At 33.2% G+C, this 25,285-nt stretch overlaps 1 protein-coding gene and 1 non-coding gene across 2 annotated transcripts; one reads left to right on the top strand and one right to left on the bottom strand.

Annotated features, from left to right (window-relative positions):
- Positions 1-1,146: 1,146 nt before the first annotated feature.
- Positions 1,147-15,992, bottom strand: LOC128280756 (secreted RxLR effector protein 161-like). Its single transcript, XM_053019109.1, has 2 exons — positions 15,546-15,992; positions 1,147-1,197 (listed from the first exon to the last, which is right to left on the bottom strand). Exons 1-2 carry the CDS (start codon positions 15,990-15,992, stop codon positions 1,147-1,149), a joined length of 498 nt encoding a protein of 165 aa, XP_052875069.1.
- LOC128281922 (small nucleolar RNA R71) lies at positions 11,680-11,786 on the top strand. Its single transcript, XR_008272206.1, has one exon. It is a non-coding gene; the product is annotated as a small nucleolar RNA R71 (small nucleolar RNA).
- Positions 15,993-25,285: the final 9,293 nt, after the last annotated feature.

The following is a 25,285-nucleotide window of genomic DNA, read 5'->3' as shown; positions in this document are numbered from 1 at the left end:
AAGTCTGGCATTTCCACTTTGATTGAAGGCAGACACATAGCAGATCTCACCTTCAGATTTTTACGTTGAAGCAGATCCAAGATGACAAATCTTATCTCTCTGTATTCAAAGCAGGGAGCAGATCGAAGATATAGCTGATTTGGCTTTCACTTGTTTACGATGAAGCAAATCTAAGATGATTTGTCATCTCTGTATTGTCAGAGAACAAATCGAAGTCTGGCATCTCTACATTCAATGGGGAGTAGATACATGGTAGATCTGACCTTCAGACGATTAAACTGAAGCAAGATCCAAGATGATTTGGTATTCTTGTATTTACAAGGAACAAATCGAGGACATAGCAGATTTAACTCTCAGATGTTCTCAAATAAATCCAAGATGATTTGGCATCCTTGTGCTTACGAGGAGCAAATCGAAGACATAGCTGATTTGGCTTTCACGTGTTTATGATGAAGCAAATCTAAGATGATTTGGTATCTCTGTATTGTTAGAGAACAAATCGAAGTCTGGCATCTCCACATTCAATGAGAGCAGATACATGGCAGATTTGACCTTCAGACGATTAGATTGAAACAAGATTTAAGATGATTTGCATTGTCAGAGAACAGATCGAAAAAGCTGATTTGGTGTCTTTGGTTTGGCGGAGAGCAGATCGAAGATATCAACATGACAGTTATAAGTTTCCAATAAGTAGACTGAAGACCATGATTTAATAAGACCGGTCAAATTTGGTCTTTCTATGAGTCTTTGCTCGATTCCTGTTACACTGCAATGAGCAAAGAGGGGCAGCTGTAATAGCCCAAATTTGACCGAGCCTTAAAACCAAAACAGAAACACAAAAAATAAATAAATAAATGTTTGTTTATTTAAACAGTCCAGGTTACAAAGCCCAAATCGTATGCCCAAAACTGAAACAATTCAGCTAAGCCCGTTTACACCCTTGACCCAAACAACCACACCCAGCTATACCCTACCCCAGATATACTAAACTAGCCCAATATTTAATTGGCCTAATTAGCCCAACTTATTTTCAGCAACAGAGAAACCCTAGCTAGGGTTCGCGCCGCAATCAGCCTAAGGGTTGTGCCTTTTCAACTCCCGTTGTTTCAGCTGCCCTCCATTAGCGCCGTGACTCTACCTCCGTAATCAGGTGTGAATCCACACCAGCACGATCACTACCGGATTCCTCGATGATACCTGCAAGAAAAAGAAACAAACAGCAGATACGCGAAAAAAGCAAAGCAGAAATGGCAAGAAAATCACAATATATCAGTCAAAGATACAGAAGACATAAAATGGAAAGAAATCTTAGATTTCTTTCCCAGAATATGTAAGGGACCAAGGCTATAAAGCCTTTCCTTTCACTTGTAAAAGTTACGTTCTGAAAAATACACACAGAGAAGCAATAAAAATACAGAGGTTCAATACAAAAAAGGCAGATTACAAATTTTACACTAAAAATCAACAGTCCCAAGAAAGAATATCGAGGTGATCATTTGTTCTTTTTTTTAAAATATATGCTAATATGGTAGAAAAACAAAAAGACGAACCTTTTATTTGCGTTGAAAATTGGGATTTTGGACTTCCGACCACCGTACGGGGAGGAGCCGATGACGGCGCGTAGGCGGGTGAAGCCGATGATTGAGGCTCGGCTTGACAGAGACTGGAGCCAGGCTCTCTCTCCCCCCTCTTACTTTAGAGAGAATTTTAGTTTTTTTTTTTACTCAGGTTACAAATGATTCAAAAGCTAAAAATTGGCTTATATAGCCTTAATAGAATGGCACCGTTTTGGGCTTAAGTTAATAAGCCTAAAAACGACGTCGTTCAAAGGCTTCAGGATCCGCGCATTGACCTGATTACCCGGGGAGGATCCGCGCATTTTTAGGATTGGGTTAATTACCCAATCGGTCCTTCCATTCTTTTTTAGTTTATAATTACATTTTATTTTATCTATGATTTGGCCCTATTATTTTGTTTTAGTTTCAATTTAGTCCCAACAGTTATTACATTCTGGAAACGGCGTCGTTTAGGATTAGGGCAAATTGCCTAGTGGGTCCTTTGTTGTCTTAATTCTCGCAAATCAAGCCCAAAACTTATACTATTTTGCAAATTAGCCTTATAATTCTATTTAAATTCAGTTTTAACCCTTGTTTTACTATTTTTAAATTATGTTATTTTATTTTATATAATTTATTTATTAAAATACTATACATATATTATTATTAAAATACTACTTATATTTTTATCATATATTATTTTCCTATATATATCTATACTATATTTTTATCACTTAATGTTTAAATATCTTTATCTTTATATTATCTTACATTTTAATTATATTATTTTATATTATTATTATTTTACATTATTATTTATATATGGTTATTATATTTGTGCTTATATTATATATTAATATATATATACTATACATTATTTTATATACATATTATATATTATTCTAGATTATTATGTTATTTTTTTATACTATTATATATTTTTATCCGTATATTATTATCATTAAAGGTTCTAACTGTATTACATACTCATCTTTAATTATATATTAATAATTACTTTATTCATATTCTATTATTACATATTTTGAGGATATTATAATATTATAATTTGTATAACATGTATATTTCATCATTAATTACTTATTTTATATTATGCTAAACTTATATTATAATTATTTTATTATAAATATAAATTCCTATACATTATTTTTCTAAGGCGATATATTTTTAAATTTCATTATCATATATTACATATTGTATAACTAAATACTATTTTAAAATTGTTATTAAACATCATATTTTTATTTGTATTATATGTATATTTTGTTAATAATTATTCACTTTATATTTTAATTCTTTTATGTATTTTTATATTGCATATATCATGTGTTAAATGTTAGTTTATATTTATTATTTGATATTACATATTATAAACATGTACATTGATATTGTATTACTTTTTTTTGTATGTCATGCACTATTTTATTACTTCTTTTTTGTATATCATGCATTATTTAATTATTGCAATGTATGTTTGTATGTTTTGCTTATCCATCTTCAATATAGGATACATGTATCTTTGTATATATGATGTTATGTAATTCTAAACACGTATGCATCTAGTATATGATTTTTGTATTATTGTTATTGTATCGTTAAAATGCATGTTTTATTTGCTTATTATTGCAATATTCTATTCTATAGTGATAATGTGATTCCTTATGCATCATTTTGTAAAAAATGAGACTCCAAAGTTTTCAAAAAATATAAAGGCAATGCTTGGTGTTTGGAAATTTCAAGAAGGTAGTACCCTAACTTATTAGGTTGCCACTTTTCTTGTTGAGTTTGAATAATCAAGTACCCTTCTAAGTTTTTTTTAAGGTTTTCTAAATGCAAGCCACTATCTTGAAATTTCAAAGCAATATGTCCTAACTTGTTGGATATAGCGTTTTGTTGTTTCGAGATAGGAATTTCCAAAAAAAGTTAACTTAGTGTCAATACTTTGATACGAGTGAACCCCAATTTTCAAAATTAAAATATTAAAAGAGGATTGCATCTTAAAGTTTTTTGAATTTCCGACATTAAAGACACTTGATAATCAATTAGCTACCAATTTTTGGGCGTTACGAGGGTGCTAACCCTTCCTCTTACGTAACCGGCTCCCGAACCTATCTTCTGATTTCGTAGACCAAAACTAATGATTTTAAAACAGAATGTTTTAAAGGTGATCCAATCACACCTAAAAAGATTGGTGGCCACTCCCGTTTTCATTTTTAAAGTCGATCCCCGTTTTCCAAAACCCGATTTAAAAATGGTTTCCACAACTAGAAAAAAATATTTAATCATCACTTGCGTAGAACAGAGCTTTTTCTTAGAATATGGAATTTAACTACTTTAGCTCACAAGATCATTACTACTAATATGTATACATGTTTTTTTTTAGAACAAGTCAAATACAAAATAGGATAAAACATAGCTAAGCAACTATTCCAACTCAAATCTCGACAAAAATAGGGATCCAATTAATTTAGAGGATTTCAATAATAATGAGTTATGGGTTAATACTGAGGGTAAATCAATGAATGGGTTGTTAGGCTCAAGGGGGTTCATTAAGGGTTAATTGTGAAGATAGGCTTTTATGGAGTGAGTGGGTTAAACCTAAGTGCTTTAATCATTTTGACATCTCAAATCAAATGGTTTGGTCTTGACATGCATAATCAAGCAAGTTCTAGAATAACAATTCAATACTGACGCACTCATAATTAAAGTGAGCATGAAAGAAATAATTGATGCTCTAAAGGCTCAAGATCTCACAAAAATTATGGCTTTTTGATGTTTAAACTTGTGAATTCCAACTCAAGATCTCACAACCTAAAAGTTTTTAATTCTTCAAAAATCAACTTATCATGCTTGATTCCCTAATGTCTTAAAGTTTAAACAATCAATGCATAAATGCCTATGTTTTAATTGAAGATATATCAATAAACATTATAGACTAATCAGAATTCATTCCAATAATGATATGAGAAGATCGCATGAAAATAAAACAAAATTCAGGGATTTTAACAAAATTCAGGGATTTTTCTTATATAGATGTAAGTAACCACCCACACTTAAGATGTACATTGTCCCCAATGTACAACGATAGATATATTGACAAATATAAGTTCATAAGATAGGGAGAGAAGTGAAACTTCCTGGGTTAAAAATGGATGAAATTCCTAAATTAGCAAAAGCGAGTATGGGAAATAAAGCTAGAGGGCAAGCATGATTCTGAAGGATAAAAGGAGAATTGAGGGAATAATATGATAGTAATCATAAAGGTACGAAACAAATGAGACTTCAAATAAATTAGAGTAAAAAAAAAGGTAAAAGAAAGTAAAATAAAAGAGATAATCTAATTTTAAAAGTGGCACGGCCGTGTCCCACTCCAGTGTGGTATGTGTCCAGCCAGTGTTTGTCGAGAATTGAGAGATCGTCATACGGCCTGAGGACACGCCCGTGTGTCTAAGCCGTGTGACTGCATGATTGTGTTGCACGACCGTGTGCAATGTGGTACGCTTCTCCCACGCTCGTGTACCCATGCGCACGCCAGTGTTATTTTGACAGTGTCGACCACGGGTGTGTGGCACGGGCGTGTCGCACGCCCTTGTTGTTTTGACAGTTTTGCCCATGTTCATGTCACACGGTCATGGAAACTTATCGCAGCCCTGTGTTGGGAAAAAGCTTTTTGCCTTGTTTGCACACGGCTGTATCGCACGGTCGTGTCATTACCCGTGGTGTAGGCTCAGCATAAGGCACGCCCATGTGCTTGGCCGTGTGGTTTTGGAAAGCCTATGTTCAATGTTTTGGTTAGTATGTTAGATTTTAAAAACTAAAATTTAAATAAATTAATACTGTTAGCGCTCGGGTTGCCTCCCGAGAAGCGCTTGTTTATAGTCCAAGCTGGACTTACCTCTCTTCTGCATGGTCAAGGTGGTGCGAGGAGTTTGCACTCCTCATCGCTGCTAACAATTTTATCAATATAAGGTTTAAGAAGAGTACTGTTTACCTTAAAAGTGCCGAATTTGGGATGCATTACATCAACTGTACCATATGGGAAAATACTGAGTACCGTGAGAGGAATTTCTCCATTTGGCTTAGAAGTGGCAATGCGCGGATCTGCTGCATCTAGTAGTACTTTGTCTCCAATCTTAAGTTGATTTGGTGGAGTATTGAGCTCGTCCTGGGTTGGTTTTGGTTTATGGTGTGTTCTTGATTTATGTGTCCGCCATTCATCTAGCTCCTCAATCTGTAGCCTTCGTTCTTCATATATAGGATTTTTGATGTTGCTTGAACAAGGCTCATATATGTTCTTCGAACCTTTTTCCTGCAAAGTAGGTTGCACCACATGATCAGTCTTAATAGTTTGATTTATACAACCACCTTCAATTTTTGATGCGTTACTCGAATTACGAGTTTGAAGGGTGATTGTTTCGTCTCCCACATGAAGTGTGAGTTCACCTATGCCAACATCAATAATTGTTCGAGCAGTTGCTAAAAAAGGCCTTCCTAAAATTAAAGGAACATTACTATCCTCCTCTATATCTAAAACAACGAAATCAACTGGGAATATAAATTTTTCGTTTTTAACGAGTACATCTTTAATAATACCCCTAGGAAATCTGATAGTTTTATCGGCTAATTGGATACTCATCCTAGTTTGTTTGGGTTTCCCAAGACCTAGTTGCTTAAACATTTTGTAAGGCATGACATTGATACTAGCCCCTAAATCAGCCAATGCATTATTAACATCTAAGCTACCAATTAAACAAGAAATTGTAAAACTTTCTGGATCTTTCAATTTGTTGGCCAACTTACTCTGCAGAATGGATGAGCAAACTGCGTTTAGCTCCACATGCGACGCTTCATCTATCTTTCGCTTATTTGCTAGAAGCTCCTTTAAAAATTTGACTGGGTTTGGCATCTGCGAAAGAGCTTCAATAAACGGTAAGTTATAAGTAATTTCTTTAAAAGTTTAAGGAATTTACCAAATTGTTCGCCTGAGCTGTCTTTCCTTGTCGCATTAGGATATGGCACACGAGGTTTGTATTCTATACTTACCGGTTTCTACTCATTGTGGTCTACCTCACCTTTCCTTTGCTTATCTCAGTTTCTTACCTTGGTTCTGGTTCAGGTGACTAACCCTTCCTCATCTTGACTAGTAATTGCGTTGAGTTGCTCCTTTAGGTTAGATTCTGTGTTGCTTGGTAAACTACCTTGTGGTCGTTGAGAAATCAATTTGGCAAGCTGTCCAATCTGAGTTTCGAGCCTTTGGATCGATGCTTGTTGATTTGTAAGTGCTGTCTCGGTATTCTAAAAACGAGTTTCTGACGCTGATATAAACTTTATGAGCATCTCTTCAAGTTTTGGGTTCTTCTCTTGCTGGTGGGATGGTTGTTGGAAGCCTAGAGGTGGTCTCTGATTTCCTTGGCCTCCTCATGAGAAATTTGGGTGGTTCTTCCAACCTGCATTGTAAGTGTTACTATATGGATTGTTTTGAGATCGAGGATTATTACCCATGTAATTTAACTGCTCGTTCTCCATATTGTGGCCATATGGTGGGTATTCTGAATTGTTTGATCCTCTACTTGCTTCGCATTACATTACTGGGTGAACCTGTGAAGAGCCAAGAAAGCCATCAGTTTTTTTATTTAATAGTTCTACCTGATTGGAAAGCATGGTGACTGAATCGACTTTAAAAATGTCGGCTGCTTTTGTTGGCTTTATCCTCATAACTTGCCACTGATAATTATTCAGTAACATTTCTTCTATAAATTCATAAGTGATCGCGTGATTTCGTGATAGCTTTTAAATATTTATAATTAATCGTTCTTGAAACTAACTATTATTGCGATGTAGGCAAGTGTACCTATCGAACAGTAGTATAGTTTTAGTAAGACCGGATTGTCGAACCCAAAGGAACTAAAAGTACTAGTAATAACCATCTTTTTATTATCTAGCCTAAAAATAAAAGGGGTTTTGTTTTAACTAACTAATTATCTAAACTAAGAATTCACAGAGAATAGAATTTGGAAATTGCTTTTGGGAAAATCGATTGAATTAAGACAATACCTAAGGAAAAATCTACCTAGACTGTACTTGTTATTCTGGCTCCGAATCGGACGATTTATTCATTTAACTTGTTCCATAGAGATCTCTAAGTTATGTTATTATCCCTATTCATGTAACACCCCAAACCCGGCCTAGACGTTATGACCGGATCCGATGTGCCACATCAAAACGTTAAAACATTTTCTTCATTCTAAGTCTAGGAAATCGTACTTGATGTTCAAAGGATTAATTCATTGAGGGTTAAAGTGAATGGAAGATGCGCACCAGGTAGGAAACCGGAAAAAGGAGGTGAGTCCATCGGACTGCTTAAGTATCAAGCTCTTTCGGATCCAATCCTAGACATGCACACCGCCATTGCCACACTCTAACATCGCGTATATTTTTAGGTTACCATTGAAATTATGTCTATTTTAGAATAAAACATATTTAAGTTTGTAAAACGTTATCATAGCAGAAGCCTTGTTTGTAATCGTGTCACTTCGAAATCAGTTTATGTTTTTGGAAAACGAACCCTAGATCTAGCCCATTTTGATAGTTAATATAATTTAAGGTCATCATGATAAGTTATAAATTGAAACCCAATTAAAAATAATCATAAGCGGCCTTATTACATAACAAAACCCAAATCATCAAAGTAAAGAAAATTGAAGTCCAAATCACCAGAAGAAATCCATATTGCGAGCAGTGGCCACTCCGAATCCCTTGCGCTCAAGCCCACTATGGTGGGGATTACTGCATGGATGAAAATAGGGATGAGTTTGGGGAAACTCGATGTGTAAAATTAACCCAACCATAGCCCATATCAGCTCAAACCACAGAAACAGAATAAATTGGCCTTAGCCCAAAACAGAATACAGAATTAAGCCCATAGGCCCATAACAGATCATATCAGATATTTCATGTATATGCAAAACCCAACACATAACTAACCACATACACCCCCTTACCAACCTTTCACCATGTGGGGAGACTGCTCGACCCACCCAACCACTACACGCCACAGAATTATGCAGCATGGCTGCCAGAACAGATAATGTGACAGAGTCACCAAATACAGATAATCGTGGCAAAGCCACCAGAACAGAAATATGTGGCAGAGCCACCAGATCAAATAATTGTGGCATAGCCACCAGGACGCTTCCTCCAAAATATAACCCATGTCCCCATGCAACAAATATTCATTCATGGCATACATCATACAGATTTAAATCAACATGCTTTTCAGACAAAATTAACCCTAGGGGCATATTGGTCATTTACACCTAGGGGTATCATGGTAATTTTCCATACATAAGGGTATTGTAGTGATTTAGCTACTTCTAGTGTTTTCATGCATATCCTATCCATTTACGTACTATCAGAATACTTACCACGCATACTTACCAAATTGAGCCCGTTGGCCCATGAACTCGATTTTTGGCCCATTAAGCCCACATTATCAAAATGTATGAAATCGCACGTACTGTAGTTTATTAACTTCAGAATACCAAACATGCAAACCCAACTATCTTACGAGCATTCGTACACTCGCAAATTCCCAAAATACCAACTTTCCAGCATTTCGGCTTTTCGGCTTCTACCGATCTAGTCTATGAGAGGGTGTCAGTTACATACCTGTTTTGTGACGATTCATTGTCGAGATCCACACATGAACTGCCTACAATTAAATCACTAACATATTACTCTAGATATTGAATTAATACTGAGTAAATAGCCCCGTACCATATTCGGCCAAACATGCTTAGAACCTTCTTGCTCTTACCTTGTTGTCGAACTATGTCTTAAATCCAAAGATCTGATCGTTCCACTTGTCCAAGACCTTGATCAGTAGCCCCTAAATCACACCATTTACCAAAGCAGAACAGTTATTACAACCCCTTAGGGCTACAAGTCCAAATCGACAGCCTCCCTAACATTTAGGGATTTTGGCCTTTCCTAAAATACGAAAGAAAGACTATGTTTTGAAACTACTTACCACCGATTCCTTCGACCAATGTTTCCAATTGATGCCTACTTAAATCCAATGCCGCTCTACCCTCAAACGATCACCAAATTCAAGCCTTCAGTGTTTTCAATATTTGGCTAAGTCCCTATGAAAGTGGGGTTTTCGGCTTTTTTGCAACTGTGTAGAAAAAGATGAATTAATAGGGTTTTACTGTGGTCTTGTCGACAAAAACTTGAGGTTTAAAGGAGGAAAGAATCGGCTAAAGATGATAAGCAAAATAAGAGAATTTTGCTAGGAAAAATCGGCACAGAAGAAAGTGTAGCTTTTGAGATTTGACTTTTATGGCCAAAGGCTATGAAGGTTTTGAAACGTCTGAAGGGAAGGATGGAGATGAACAAGAGGTTAGAAGGGTTCGGTTATGAAGGAGAAAGGAGAATAAGAAAAAGGTTGATGAAGAGAGGGGAGAAAAATGAAGAGGGAAATGGTCAGCAAACGGCCCAACTTCCCCTTAATGCCGAATTTATACTGACCTTAACCCTAGCCGAATTTTGCCTTCCTAAAGCTCCCCTTGGCCGGCCAACTCTTGCTCCTCAAGAGTCCATTATTCGGCCAACACAGCTCTCCCTAATCAGCTCCTAAATTCTCTCCCTTATCCCCTCCTTACTCAATCTCCTGAGCAACTCCAACTCTTCCTAACAGTCTTTCACTTCAATTTCACTACTTACCTTTTCCATTCATAAAAATTAATCCCTTATTTGCTGTCATTGTGACTTGAACCTGGGTCCTCCCAATCATCCACACGCCACTTATAGCATTCCCGTATGGCGTCCTTAGCCACTTTACCACATGCTTCCTTGTGATTTATTTTACACAATTAATACCTAAAAGCCCAATTAACCAGAACCCCTTTTTCTTATGGAATTAAGATTAATTAAAACTACCGGGTTTTACCTTAAGCTTGGGCCTTCTAGAGGCCCACTAACGTACTTAATCCTACGACAAACAAACAGGACACAGAATTTTTAAAATTTTCCAACATTTTTAAAATTCCCGAAAACTGGGGCGTTACAATTCAAGACTAATAACGTCTAATCCCTAGATTGAATAATTGAGACCTTTCTCTAATTAACACCCTAGGGCTGCATTAACTTAATCTATGGATCCCCTTATTAGGTTTCACCCTAATCCGGCAAAGTCTTGTCACCCTATGTCTAGGCGCGCAATCAACTCCGTTTAGTTATGACAAATGTACTTTTAGACAGGGTCTATTCCTCCTCTGAATAAGAGCTTATCTTGAATCAGTATCCTGGGATATCAAAACAAGAATTAAGAACACATAATTAAGAATAAGTTAAATATTTATTATACAATTCAGAAAATAATAACAAGATTCATCTTAGGTTTCATTCCCCTTAGGTATTTAGGGGATTTAGTTCATAACTAAATAAGAAAACATCTCAGAATAATAAAGAATACAAAACATAAAGAAAACCCAAAACTCCTGAAGGGGAAATTGAGGAAAGATCTTCAATCTTGATGATGAATCCTACTTCTGAAATGGATCAATCGGCTTTCTTGGAGTAATTTCTTACTCTCTATTCTGTGTGTCCCCTTTCCTCCTCCTCTAGGATGTATTTATAAGCTTTGGAATGCCTAAGAGCCCTCAAACTTAGCCTTTTCCAAATTGGACTCAACTTGGGCTCGACAGGGACATGCCCGTGTGCAATTACTTTAGGCCGTGCTCAAGCCTACCAAATTGACACGGCCATGTAGTCTGCCCATGTGAGGAGGTCCAGGTCATTTTGATTTCGTACGTTGGCCCATTTTCTCTGTTTTTGGCCCATTTCTTGTTCCTCACTCTCCTATACTATCCTAAGTATAAAACATGAAATTAAAGCATTAGGAGCATCGAATTCACCAATTCTAATGGGAAATCATCCATAAAATGCGTTAAATATGGGGTAAAAATATGTATAAATTATGGTTTATCAGTAAGCCTCTTCAGGTGTCTTGTTATTGATAGTTCCACCAACGGCTATGTCAACCATTTGTCTAGCCGAGGGATTCAGGCCATTATGAAACGTTTGAACCTGTAGCCAGAGTACTAACCCATGGTGAGGGCATCGTCTCAAGAGCTCCTTGTATCTCTCCCATGCATCGTAGAGTGTCTCTAAATCCATCTGCACAAAAGTAGAGATATCATTACGTAATTTAGCCATTTTAGCCGGCGAAAAGTATTTTAATAGAAGCTTTTCGGTCATTTGTTCCCAAGTAGTAATTGACCCTCGTGGTAACGAGTTCAACCACTGTTTAGCTTTGTTCCTCAACGAAAAGGGAAACAACCGAAGACGTATGGCATCATCAGAAATGCCATTGATTTTAAATGTATCGCAGAATTCCCAGAAATTCGCCAAATGAGCATTTAGATCCTCATCCTACAAACCATCAAACTGAACAAATTGTTGTATTATTTGAATTGTGCTAGGTTTCAGTTCAAAATTATTTGCGGCAATAGCAAGTTAACTATACTCGATTCAGTTCCTGTTAAAGTATGTTTAGCATAATCATACATAGTGCGTAAAGCAGGATTCTGATTTACTGTATTAACAGCAATTGCAGGCGATATCAAGTTTTCTTGATTTTCAGCCATCTCCTCAGTTGTAGTTTGAATATCATCCTCTTGCTCGTCCGCTGTGTATCTTAAGCTTTGCCTTATTTCTCTTTGGTTTTTGCGAACTACGCGATCGATCTCACTGTCAAAAAGTAATGGCCTTGACAGGTTTCTTCTAGTCATAAACTATAAGAACCTGCCAGAAAAAGGGAAAAAGAAGAATTAGTAATAAAAATTAGAATAAAATTTAAACTGCAGTAAAAGTAAATGTCTAAAGTAATAAAAATCGAGTGTTTCTAATATCTTAGTTCCCCGGCAACGGCTTCAAAAACTTGATACGTGATATTCGTGACAGGTTTTAAATATTTATAATGAATCGTTCTTGAAACTAACTATTATCACGATGAAGGCAAGTGTACTTATCGAACAGTAGTATAACTTTAGCAAGACCGGATTATTGAACCTAAAGGAACTAAAAGTACTAGTATTAACTTTCTTTTTATTATCTAGCCTAAAAAAATAAAAGGGTTTTGTTTATCTAACTAATTAAACTAAGAAATCACAGAAAAGAAATTTGGGAAAAATACTTTTTGGAAAACTCGATTGATTAAGACAATACCTAAGGAAAGATCCTCCTAGACTTCACTTGTTATTTGACTCTGAATCAGACGATCTATTCATTCAACTTGTTCCGTAGAGATCCCTAAGTTATATTATTATCTCTTTCGAGACTAACAATATCTAACCCTAGATTGAATAATTGAAATCTCTTTCTAATTAACGCCCTAGGGTTGCGTTAACTCGATCTATGGATCCCCTTATTAGGTTTCACCCTAATCCGGCAAAATCTTGTCACCCTATCTCTAGGCGCGCAATCAACTCCACTTAATTATGACAAATTTACTCTTAGACAGGGTCTATTCCTCCTCTGAATAAGAGCTTAACTTGAATCAATATCCTGGAATATCAAAACAAGAATTAAGAACACATAATTAAGAACAAGTCAAATATTTATCATACAATTTAGATAATAATAACAAGATTTGTCTTAGGTTTCATTCCCCTTAGGTATTTAAGGGTTTTAGTTCATACTAATAAAATAAAACATCTCAAAAGAATAAAAATAACAAAACATAAGAAAACCCAAAACTCCTGAGGGAATTTGAAGGGAGATCTTCAGTTTTGATGGTGAATCCGGCTTCTGAAATGGATCGATCGGCTTTCCTTGAGCAATTCCTTGCTTCCTCCTGTGCATCCCCCCTCTTCTCCTCTTCTAAGGTGTATTTATAGGCTTTGGAATGCCTAAGAGCCCTCAAAAGTGGCCTTTTTTCGAATAGGACTCTGCTTGGGCTCAACAAGGACACACCCGTGTATGATTACTTCAGGCCGTGGTCAAGCCTGTTAAATAGGCACGGACGTGTGGTCTACCCGTGTGAGTCGTGCTTCGATTCTACCAAATTGACACGGCTCTGCTCGTGTGAGGAAGTCCAGGCCGTGTTGATTTTGTACGTTGGCCCATTTTCTTCGTTTTTTGTCTATTTCTCGTTCCTTTCACTCTCCTATACTCACCTAAGTATAAAACTTGAAATTAAGGCATTAGGAGCATCAAATTCACCAAATCTAAGGAAAAATCATCCATAAAATGTGCTAAGCATGGGATAGAAATATGTATAAATTACGGTTTATCAGAAACCTAAAAGGAAGCTGCTTGCAAACCTTCAAGGACAAAGGTCAACTTGATCACCGCTAATGTTGACAACATTCAGTATCATGCGTTAATGACCAAGTCCATTCTAGAGCTATGAAAGAAATTTCACAATAACTTTGAAATATATATATTCATTCTCAATTACTTCTTTTAAACTGTCATCATAGTGGATGGGCCAATTTTAGTCTTTTATAGAGATTCGGCTGATTTCCTAATAAAAAGAATAAATAAATCAAACTATCCTCTAAATCCACTTGCTTTCTTTTCAATTTCTCCATTCAGGCAATTTTGGTTCAGCATTTTTGTCCCGCAATAGAAAATCAATTCCACTCATCTTTTTTTTCCCCATTTTTCTAATTTTAATTTTTTTAAATCTTTTTCACATTTATCTCCATCTTGTTTTTCTTTATTTATGGGATTTGATTATGTTAGTACAAATATCTGGTGAGGAAAATCTCAAACACATGAATAGATACAATGAAGCCAATGACTATTTTTGTTCTGCACTGACAAGAATAGTCCACTACGCACTGAGCAATGTATAACAAGAAAAACTCAATTTCTACAAAGGATTTCTACAGTAAAACTTTATAAAATAATCTAATAATATTAGAAAATGAATGAAGGAAAGAAAGAATATTAGAATTTGTTTGTGTGTTTTCCAAATGAAATCTCATTCCTATTTATAGGAATTTTCATGTCTCTTCATAAAGACATCTTTCAATAGGTATCTTTCGAATAATAATGCCTTTAAAATAAACACATAATTATTCATCTAATATTATAACTATTCAACTAATATTATTTAAATAGTTATAATTCTTTTCCAAAAATCAAATAATATAACTTTTGATTAGTTACACCCATTCATTTATAGTTATTAGAACACTATAATATTTGAAAATATTCCAAAAATCTCTCCCCATTTTCAAAATATTTTAGATTTTGATATTCTTGGAAATCAATTTGCATAAATGAAGGTATCTTACGATTGAACGTTCATTTAGTGAAAACATGTTAAAGTTAATCGAAATTGCATGGTAGACTAAGCTTTGAACCAACTATTCCATTTGATTAATCGAACACATCTCACACAATAATTTCAACATCGATCAATGCTTAGTATCTAGAGACACCATTATGGCCATGTGTCTGTGTTCTCCTTTCATGAGTGCTGCCAGAGCCAAGCCCTTAAGCTCCTAAAAGCGGCCAGACTTCCACTCACATAGGTAGATCCCATCAAGAGTGCTCCTGTAATTATAACACTCTAAAATATTTATGTTATGAGTCCATTAAGAGTACATTACTCATCCTTTCCTTATTATTACAGGTACCCAGCACTTTAGTCTCAGGATGGATTTATTTATAGTGCTAACAGTCACATACTAATGATGTACTTTGTCTCATTGAACTTAAGACTTGGTGTTATACCAAGCGTTGAGTCGAGTTTCCATCATAGGTACTGTAATTAATGGGCTTGAGTCTCATCCCTTTTGAGGTCCTTTTTACTGCATCTCTAACAAGACGTTTTGTCAAAGGATCCACCAAATTTTCACTTGACCTCACATAATAAATAGTGATCACTCTATCAGAGATTAATTATCGGACATAACTATGTTTTAATCCAATGTGTCTATACTTTCCATTATATACTTGGCTATATGCCTTTGCTAGAGTAGCCTCACTATCACAACAGATAGAAATTGATGAAATTGGCTTAGGCCATAAAGGTACATCATAAAGCAAATTTCTTAACCATTCTACTTCTTTAAATGCAGCGGCTAATACAATAAATTTTGCTGCCATGGTGGAATCAGTAATACATGTTTGTTTCTTGGAACCCCAAGAAATGGCTCCTCCACCAAGAATAAAGATCCATCCACTAGTAGATGCATGATCTTCCAAACTTGTAATCCAACTAGCATCTGAATACCCTTCTAAAACTGGAGGATATCCATTATAACACAATCCATAGTTAATAGTTTTCTTTAAGTACCTAAGTACTCTATTCAAAGCTTGCCAATGCAAACTACTTGGATTACTTGTGTACCTATTCAATTTCCCAACAACATATGCAATATCTAGTCTTGTACAAGTCATTATGTACATAAGACAACCAATTAGACTTTCATATTTCAATTGATCAATTTTCCTATTAGCATTAGATACTAATTTTATTTGAGGATCCATGGGTGTAGATACTGGTATATGTTGAAAAGATCAAACTTTTTAAGCACATTTTCAATGTAATGTGATTGTGATAAAGCTATTGTGTTTTTATCTCGGGTTATTTTAATCCCAAGAATAACATCTGCTACACCCATATCCTTCATAGCAAAGTTGTTTGACAAGAATTTCTTTGTGTTTTCTATTTGTTCCAAATTTGTGCAAAAAAATGAGCATGTCATCTACATATAAGCAAATTATGACACCTTTTCCATTTTCAAATTTGCTATATATGTATTTATAGGATTCATTTATTTTATAGCCATTAGCTAAAACAACCTTGTCAAACTTTTGGTGCCATTTTTTTGGTGCTTGTTTAAGTCCACATAAAGATTTAACAAGCTTACATACCTTATGCTCTTGTCCTGGAACAACATATCCTTCTAGTTATTTCATGTACACTTCCTCTTCCAATTCACCATTTAAAAATGTAGTTTTAACATCCATTTGGTGAACAACCAAATTATATATAGAGGTAAGTGATATTAAGAGTCTAATTGTAGCAATTCTTACTACTGGAGCATAGGTATCAAAGTAATCAATACCTTGTTTTTGTGTAAAACCGTTGGCTACCAACCTTGCTTTAAATTTATCAATGGTTCGATCGACCATCATTTTCTTTTTGAAGATCTATTTACAACCTATTGGTTTGGAACCCGGTGGAAGATCAACTAAGATCCAAGTTTGATTTCCCATTATTAAATCCATCTCATCATTTATTACTTCTTTCCAAAAAGTAGATTCTTAAGATTTCATTGCCTCTTCAAATGTAATAGGATCAGATTTCGTATTATAACAATAAGGTATCTTATTGCATATACTTTCAGCTTTTCTTTCTACAAGAAACATAATGAAATCTGGTTGAAAATCTTTGACCTTTTTAATCCCCTTGCTTCTTCTTAATTTTTGACAAGATTCGTCATTATTATCAATTTGTTCCAATGGAATCGCATTCTCATTTGAAGAATGAATCAATTATTGTGGCTGTAATTGTCTTGAAATAGAATTAAATCTATTTTCATCAAAAATAGCAGCTCCTGATTCAATAACAGTATTAGTTGAAATTGAATCATTTGGTTCAATTACCATGAACCTATATGCTTACTATTATGTGCATATCCTATAAATATGCATTCAATTCCTCTTTCACCTAACTTTTTACGTTTAGGTGTTGAAACTTTGATAATAGCTTTACAACCCCAAACCTTCAAAAAAAAAAAAAGGTTTGGTTTCCTTTTCTTCCATTGTTCAATGGGGGTTATTTTAGTTTCCTTATTAGGAACTCTATTCAATATATAACAAGCTGTTAGAATAGCTTCTCCCCAAAAACCTTGTCCAAGACCTAAATATGATAACATTGAATTTACCATTTCAGTCAAGACTCTATTTTTCCTTTCAGCTACACCATTTTGTTGTGGTGTGTAAGGGGCCGAAACTTGATGAACAATTTCAGTGGATTCAAAATAACTTGTATTATAGTATTCTCCACCTCTATCCAATCTTAAGCACTTAATCAATGATTCACACTGAAGTTCATCTTTAAATTTATAAACTTTAAATTTATCAAGCGCTTCATCTTTTGAATGCAATAAATATACACACCAATATCTAGAACAATCATCAATAAAAGAAACAAAATCACTATGTATCAAATCAAACAATTTTGTTTTCCTTTTAACCTTAGGGAAAGGGTTTCTTGTAATTTTAGTCAACATACATGTATTGCATTTTTTAATATTATCAGGAATTAAATCTAACTTATACATGCCATTCAATTTTCTATAATTCAAATTACCTAATTTATAATGCCATAAACAAAAAGATTGAACCATATAAGTAGAAATAGTATTTTTATTCTTATTAATAATATTTAGTTTGAACATACTCTCAAACATATACCCTTTCCCTACAAAAATTCCTCCCTTAGACAAAATAAACTTATCTGCCTCAAAAAAAAGTTTGAAACCAAACTTATTCAATAGACTTCCAGACACTAAATTATTTCTAACTTTTGGTACATAATATACATCATTTAAGGTTAAAATCTTTCTAGAAGTGAATTGTAGTTCAACAGACCATTTGCCTTTGATTGCTGCGGTGGAAGAATTTCTCATGTACAAGACATTGTCATTTTCACATTGTGTGAACTTTGTGAACATGCTTTTGCCTTTGCACACATGTTTGGTTGCTCCGGTATCAATCCACCATGTATTATCATCTTGTGCCATATTAATTTCATATATCATTGCAATGAACTTTTCGTTATTATCAGCCTTAGAAGATGATTTTTTCTTTAAAAATCGACATTCATTCTTGAAATGTCTCTACTTACCACAATGATAGCATGAGCCCTTTTGTTTGATTTTGAACTTAAGTGCTTTATCAGTCTGTTTGAACTTTCTCTTGAATGGTTTAGTAGTTTGTACTTCCTCCGTAACATGCACTTTGGCATTTTCAGAATTTAGGTTTTGGTCTTGCTTTCGATATTCTTCTTCAATACGAAGATGATTTGCCAAAGCCTCAAGAGATTTTTCCTCTTTCTTATGTTTTAGACTTCTTTTAAAATCTTTCCAAGATGGAGGAAGTTTGTCTATTATGGAGGATACAACAATCATTTCATTCATTTTCATATCATATTGTTTGAATTAATTTAGTATCGTTTCAATATCACGGAATTGTTTCATAACAAAACAACCATCAGCCATTTGATAATTATTGAATTGACTGATAAGAAATTTCTTACTTGTAACATCTTCGATCATGTATCTTGTCTCCAATTTGTCCCATAATTCTTTAATGCTGACCTCGTTTTGGTAGGTGTCGAACAAACCATCAGATAAACCATTCAATATATGGCCCATGCATATGTAATCAGCTATAATGCCCCCTTACCCGAGACCGTTGCCGGAGTCGAGCATGAGACATTACTAAACTTATTTTAGCATTTAAACAAGTTCAAACAATTCTAGTAGTAAACTGTCCATCTGTATCATAGTCGCTAAAAAAATCATATCTCGAGTTACGAAACTCAAAATAAAATTCTGTAAATTTTTCCTCAAACTAAACTCATATATCTACTTACTATTTTTTTTCTAGAATTTTTGGTAGGGCCAATTAGTACAGTTTATTAGTTAAAATCTCTCATGTTTCAGGGTTTTACTACTCTGACCCCTGTACACTACAAATCAAATTTCTTCTTGTACAAAGATCCAATGAACATTTTGTTTGTTTCTATTAAAAATAGACTCAATAAGGAATCCAAACATATAAATTTTGAGTCCTAATTATTTTATAAAATTTATTATGAATTTCTAAAGTCAGAATAGGGAATCTAGAAAATTGCTCTGACCCTGTTTCACCAAAACATAAATATCTCATAAAATACAACTCTTTTACTTATTTTGTTTCTTCCACATGAAAATAGATTCATTAATATTCAATTAAGTATTTTATTCATCATCTAATTATATCTCTACTATTTTTAGTGATTTTTCAAACTCATGTCATTGTAGCTGTGTGATTCTGTTTTATAGCCAATTTCACCATTTTATCGATTTCCATAGATTAGTTAGCACATAAAGCATACGTGTTATCAAATATAATCTTGATTAGCCACTCCAATAGCTAATAATTCTCAAACATTTCCATGCCATCCATGAGCCATATCATAAGATTATATACACAAAATGATTATAATGCTATACATGCCATATTCCCAAAATATACAAGTCATTATACCGAAATAGTTTGTTGATAGTGTGAGCGCGCCTCCGACCGTTGCCGATCTCCTAGTCAGCTTGACAAAACTACAAAGAATAGAGAGGAGGGAGTAAGCATAATTTCTTAGTAAGTTCACATGTAAATAGCAAGTAACATAACCATGCAATAATACGAAATCCACATTTGCATAATATCACCAAAGCATTCATATCATATTTCTCATTCATGATCCTACCATATTATTGTTATATTGAAGTCTCAACCCGAGGGTTAAGCACATACCTGTACAAATTTTCTCATTCACCACACTTACCAACATGTCACCTTCGTTTTAGGTACTCACCTTATCCACTTAAGATTTACCCGTTGAACACATCGGAATATGATTCGAATACACGGATTTCATGCACATAAGTGCCATACCCGCAGCTAGACAAACTCAATAGCCAGTGAAAATTATGTAGCCAAGCTACCATGTAACCTGCCCATAAGTGAACTCGGACTCAACTCAATGAGCTTGGGTGTTCGCATCCATAAGTGAACTCGGACTCAACTCAACGAGTTCGGATGCCTAGTTACATCTCACGAACTCGGACTCAACTCAATGAGCTCAGAACTCAAATATCTTAGTGACATGTCACTTGTATTCTAATCTACTCCCAAGGTTCAAACAGGCTTTTTCCTCGATCACACATCTTTGCTGTCTTCCACGGAATATCGAAACTGATACTTGGTAACATTTCATATTTATTAAGTAGCTCACATAATTTGCATATTACTAAATAATAATCCACAAAGCATAATATTTCATGATAATAATCATCATATCATATAAATAACATTAAATTACTTAAAATGACAATTATGTTACTACATTTACACCTAAACTTACCTTGGTACAAAATAAAGAAATTTTGCAATTTAGTCCATAATCTTTTCCTTTCCCCGATCAAGGTCGATTGCACGTCTTTATTGGTCTAAAATAACACATTTAGCTGATTTAATACTCACATTTATCAAAATAGTCCTTAACTCTAACTTTGGAAAAATTATGATTTTGCCCCTAAACTTTTGCATATTTACACTTTTTCCCCAAAGCTCAAAAATTAAATTTTTTTTCCAAAATTATTATATTTTATGACATGCTAATCATTTTTTCCTTCTATGGAAACATCAAATTCTCACTCTAACATGTAGTTATAAACATTAGGTATTTTTACCGATTATGTCATTTTACTCGTTTTCACGTAAAATCGTTTAGCAAAAGTTGTTTAACACAATTTAAAGCTTCATAGTCTACCATAAAACATCAAAATAATCACATTTCACATATGGGTATTTTTCCAAATATAAACCCTAGGTTAAATTATTGCTAGAATAAGCTAAATCAAGTTATCGGGACTCTAAAAACGTAAAGAACATTAAAAACGGCACTTGGAATCACTTACTATGGAGCTTGGAAGCTTGAAACAAACCCTAGCTATGGAGAACCCTTGAAATTTCGTCCTAATGAAGAAGATGGACATATTTTGCCATCTTTTTCCTTTTTTTTTTAATCTTTTAATTACCAAAATGACTAAAATACCCTTCATTAAAAACTTTGGTTATTTCTACCTATGTATGTCCACTTTTTTCCATGAAAACCTAATGGTATAATTACCATTTAAGGACCTCTAGTTCAATTATGCTCTTCAATTAAATCCTTTAATATCTAAAACTCATATTTATTAACTTTTGCAATTAAGTCCTAATAGGCAAATTAGACATGCAATTCATGAAATTTTCTATCGATATTCTAACACATGCATCTAACCACTCAATAAATTATAAAAATTAATCGGAATAAATTTTTCTACTTCAGAATTGTGGTTTCAAAACCACTATTCCGTTTAGGCCCTAATTCAGGATATCACATTAGCATTGTCCCATTTTTGTCTTTCTCGGGTTGCAGTAACAGATTCATTTTCATTCTCTTCAAGTCTTGGAGTATCCAAAACATAAGCAATCTTCAAAGTTGATAATAAGAAATGCATCTTTTTCTGCCATCGTCAAAAGTTGCCACCATCAAACCGATCAAGTTTGACAAAGTTGGAAGCCAACTCCCTTAGTGTTCCACTTTCATGTGTTGTGGTAGTCATCATGAAATATAACCTTAAAATTGTTTGTAAAATATCCGGTGAGGAAAATCTCAAACACACAAACGGAACTCGAAAAGAAAAAGAAAAAATAGGACAAGCCTCCAAGGCGTGTATCAAGCCACTATCTTTAAGGTTATATCCGCCCCCACCTATGTTTGGTGTGGAAATGAGTTCCAAGCAAATTAATGTAATGACCCAAAATTCACGGGCATTGAAAAAGTACATTATCGGGCCTCCTTCTTAGTGAAATGGGTTCGTAAATAATTACTAGAAATATCTATGAGTCTAGTGATGTGTTTAATTAGGCTTTAATTAGGTGAATTTAGTCTAATTAAGAGTAATTAGTAAAAAGATTAAATTGAATAAGGGTAAAAGTTGAATTATAAATTAATAGAAAATAAAAGGGTCAAATAGGAAATTAAGCATATTTAAGAATTTGAGGTCATAATTACTTCATAAAAATCTTAGATTTTTATGATTTAATTATATAAATATCTTAATAAATTATAATGAATATTATTATTTTATTAGATAATGCAATTTATATTAATTAAAATTATTATATTATATTATAAATTAAATCAAATAGTGACAAATGTATGGTGATGATAAAATACATGTGTAATGTTTGTATTTATACACTTGTATATTTATATATTTTCTTAAATAATAAGTAAAAGATATTTATGAATTAAATATTATTATATTATTATTATAATGTATTATTATTATTAATTTTATTAACTAATACATAAAAGAAATAAAGTAAAAGAAGCAAAGAAACAAAGAAGAAAAGAGACAGAAACTATTCGAAATAGGGGAAGGAAAAAAGAAAGAAAGAAAAATAGAAGGAAAAACTAAGGTTTGAGGCTTTAAGCTTTAATTTGGTAAGTCAATTAAGCCATTTTCTTTTAATTTTGATGTTTTAGAAGCTTTAGAACAAAGTTTTGTTGAATTTATGTTAAAATTTTGAAAATTCTTAGGTTTTTGAACATAATTCATGTTGAAGAAATTGATGAATTAGGGGTTTAATTGATAGAATTTCTAGTTAGAATTGATAAAAGGATTAAATTGTAAAGTAAGTTATAAGTTTTGTGTTAGAGTGACTAAATTGAAAAAAATTTGAAATTAGGGTTTTATGGTGAACATTAGATAGTTAAGTTGAATTTGGTAGAAATTAAGTAGAAATAAGGTATGAATTGAGATAGAAAAGTAAGTGAATTTAGTTAGGATCAAATTGAAACTAAGGTAGAAGTTGAATAGAAATTCAATTATTTAATATAAATTAGTGTTGTATTAATAGTATAAATTATTTTAATTTATGTAGCTAGAAAAGAACCAGAGGCATCTACACAGAAGGGAAAAGAGAAGATTATCAAAGAGTAAACTCGAGAAAATCACGGTTTGTATTACTATAATTTAAACTACTATTTATTAAATGTTATATTTAAATTTATGTGTATGGTAAGTAAAATTTTAAGGTAAGTATCAATATTGAAATAAATGAAATTGAGATGAAGTATGATTATGTATAGATATTTGATAGTATATTGATTAGAAAGTGGAAAATTGTATTGAATTGAATTGTGAGTAAATTGAGAATGATTTGAATGGAAAATATGAGAAAGTGATTGAATTGAAATTTGAAAATTGAATACCCTATTAACTAGTCGGGTTGAGTCGGATATGGTTGGCATGCCATAGGATTGAAAGAATTTGGGGATTTTTTGACTTGGCCGAGGAGACACTGAAGTCACTATATTTCTTCGGACTATCCGAAGATGCACTGAGTGCCGTTCTGGTGCATTTGGGTGGATTATTCTGGTGTGTTTGGGTGGATTATTCTGGTGTGTTTGGTTGGATTATTTTGGTTTGTTTGGTTGGAATCCGTGTATCCGCCAAAGTACGAGTCTTGTTAATAGAGGTAAGCAAATGAAATTATAAAATGAATAAAATTGATCGATTGATTTATTGAAGAAATGAGAAAGTTGAAATTGTGAATTGAATGGAGACTGAAAATGAAAGACATGAACCAAAGGTTCATGAGATGATTGAATTCAATTTGATGATATGTGATATCTGTCGAAACCATTTTCAAATCGAGTTTTGGAAAATGGGAATCGATTTTAAAAAACGAAAACGGGAGTCGCCACCAATCTTTTTGGGTGTGATTGGATCACCTTTAAAACATTTTGTTTTAAAATCATTAGTTTTGGTCCACGAAATAAAAGAATGGGTTCGAGAGTCGGTTACGTACGAGGAAGGATTAGCACCCTCGTAACGCCCAAAAATTGGTACCTAATTGATTATGAAATGTCTTTAATGTCGGAAATTTAAAAAATTTTAAGATATAATCCTCTTTAAAATACTTTGATTTTGAAAATTTCGGTTCACTCGTATCAAAACATTGACACTAAGTTAACCTTTTGGAAATCCCTATCTCGAAACGACGAATCGCCATATCCAATAAGTTAGGACACAACGCTTTGAAATTCCAAGACAGTTGCTCGTATTTTGAAAATCTTAAAAACTTAGAAGGGTACTTGACTATTCGAACTCAACGAGAAAAGTTGCAACCCAATAAGTTAGGGCACTACTTTTCTCAAGCTTTCAAACACCAAGTATTGCCTTTATAACTTTTGAAAATTTTGGAGCCTTATCTTTTAAAGATGATGCATGGAAATCGTATTACATTATAAATCATAATAATATATTATTGCACTAGGTAGATAAAAATGAATACTATGATATAAAGAATAATTCATACGAGGCAAAAAATGCAAACAAAGATATATGTATAACATGTATTGAAAATGAATAAACAAAGTATATAAACACACGAAATAATATTTAAATGATGCATGATATAAAAAAACATAAATCAAATAATGTATGGTATACAAATAAAAGAAATATAGTGCATATTATAAAATAAACTTAACACATACATGATACATACAATATAAAACATATGAAAAGAAACTAATATATATAAAAAAATAATTGATTGTTAACAAAATATACATACAATTAAAAAACAAGACATTTCATAACCATTTTAAAATAGCATTTAATAGATAATATAATAAAAGAATAATAATTATATGATAATATATTGGTTTAGAAGTATGTAAGAGATTTCATAATATAACAATATTAGTTTTAAAAATAATATATAGTAAATAAATAAATAATTAATAAAAATATATAGTGTGAGTTAAAAATATGATTTAATAATAATAATTTTCATTTTTTGAAATAATATATACAATATAAATGTAAATAATATAATTGACTATACATGATATA

Source organism: Gossypium arboreum, chromosome 1, assembly GCF_025698485.1.
Source record: "Gossypium arboreum isolate Shixiya-1 chromosome 1, ASM2569848v2, whole genome shotgun sequence".
In the NCBI taxonomy this organism is placed as follows: Eukaryota; Viridiplantae; Streptophyta; class Magnoliopsida; order Malvales; family Malvaceae; genus Gossypium; species Gossypium arboreum.
The sequence above is the reverse complement of the archived record's forward strand: the minus strand, read 5'-3'. Positions and strand labels throughout refer to the sequence as shown.

Excerpts from the sequence above, each read along its gene's own strand:
- LOC128280756 (XM_053019109.1), bottom strand. The coding sequence starts at position 15,992 with ATGACTTGTACAAGACTAGATATTGCATATGTTGTTGGGAAATTGAAT. Across the intron at positions 1,198-15,545 it reads TAGCAAAGGCATATAGCCAA|GTATCATCGAGGAATCCGGT; the intron begins GTATATAATGGA and ends TTTTTCTTGCAG.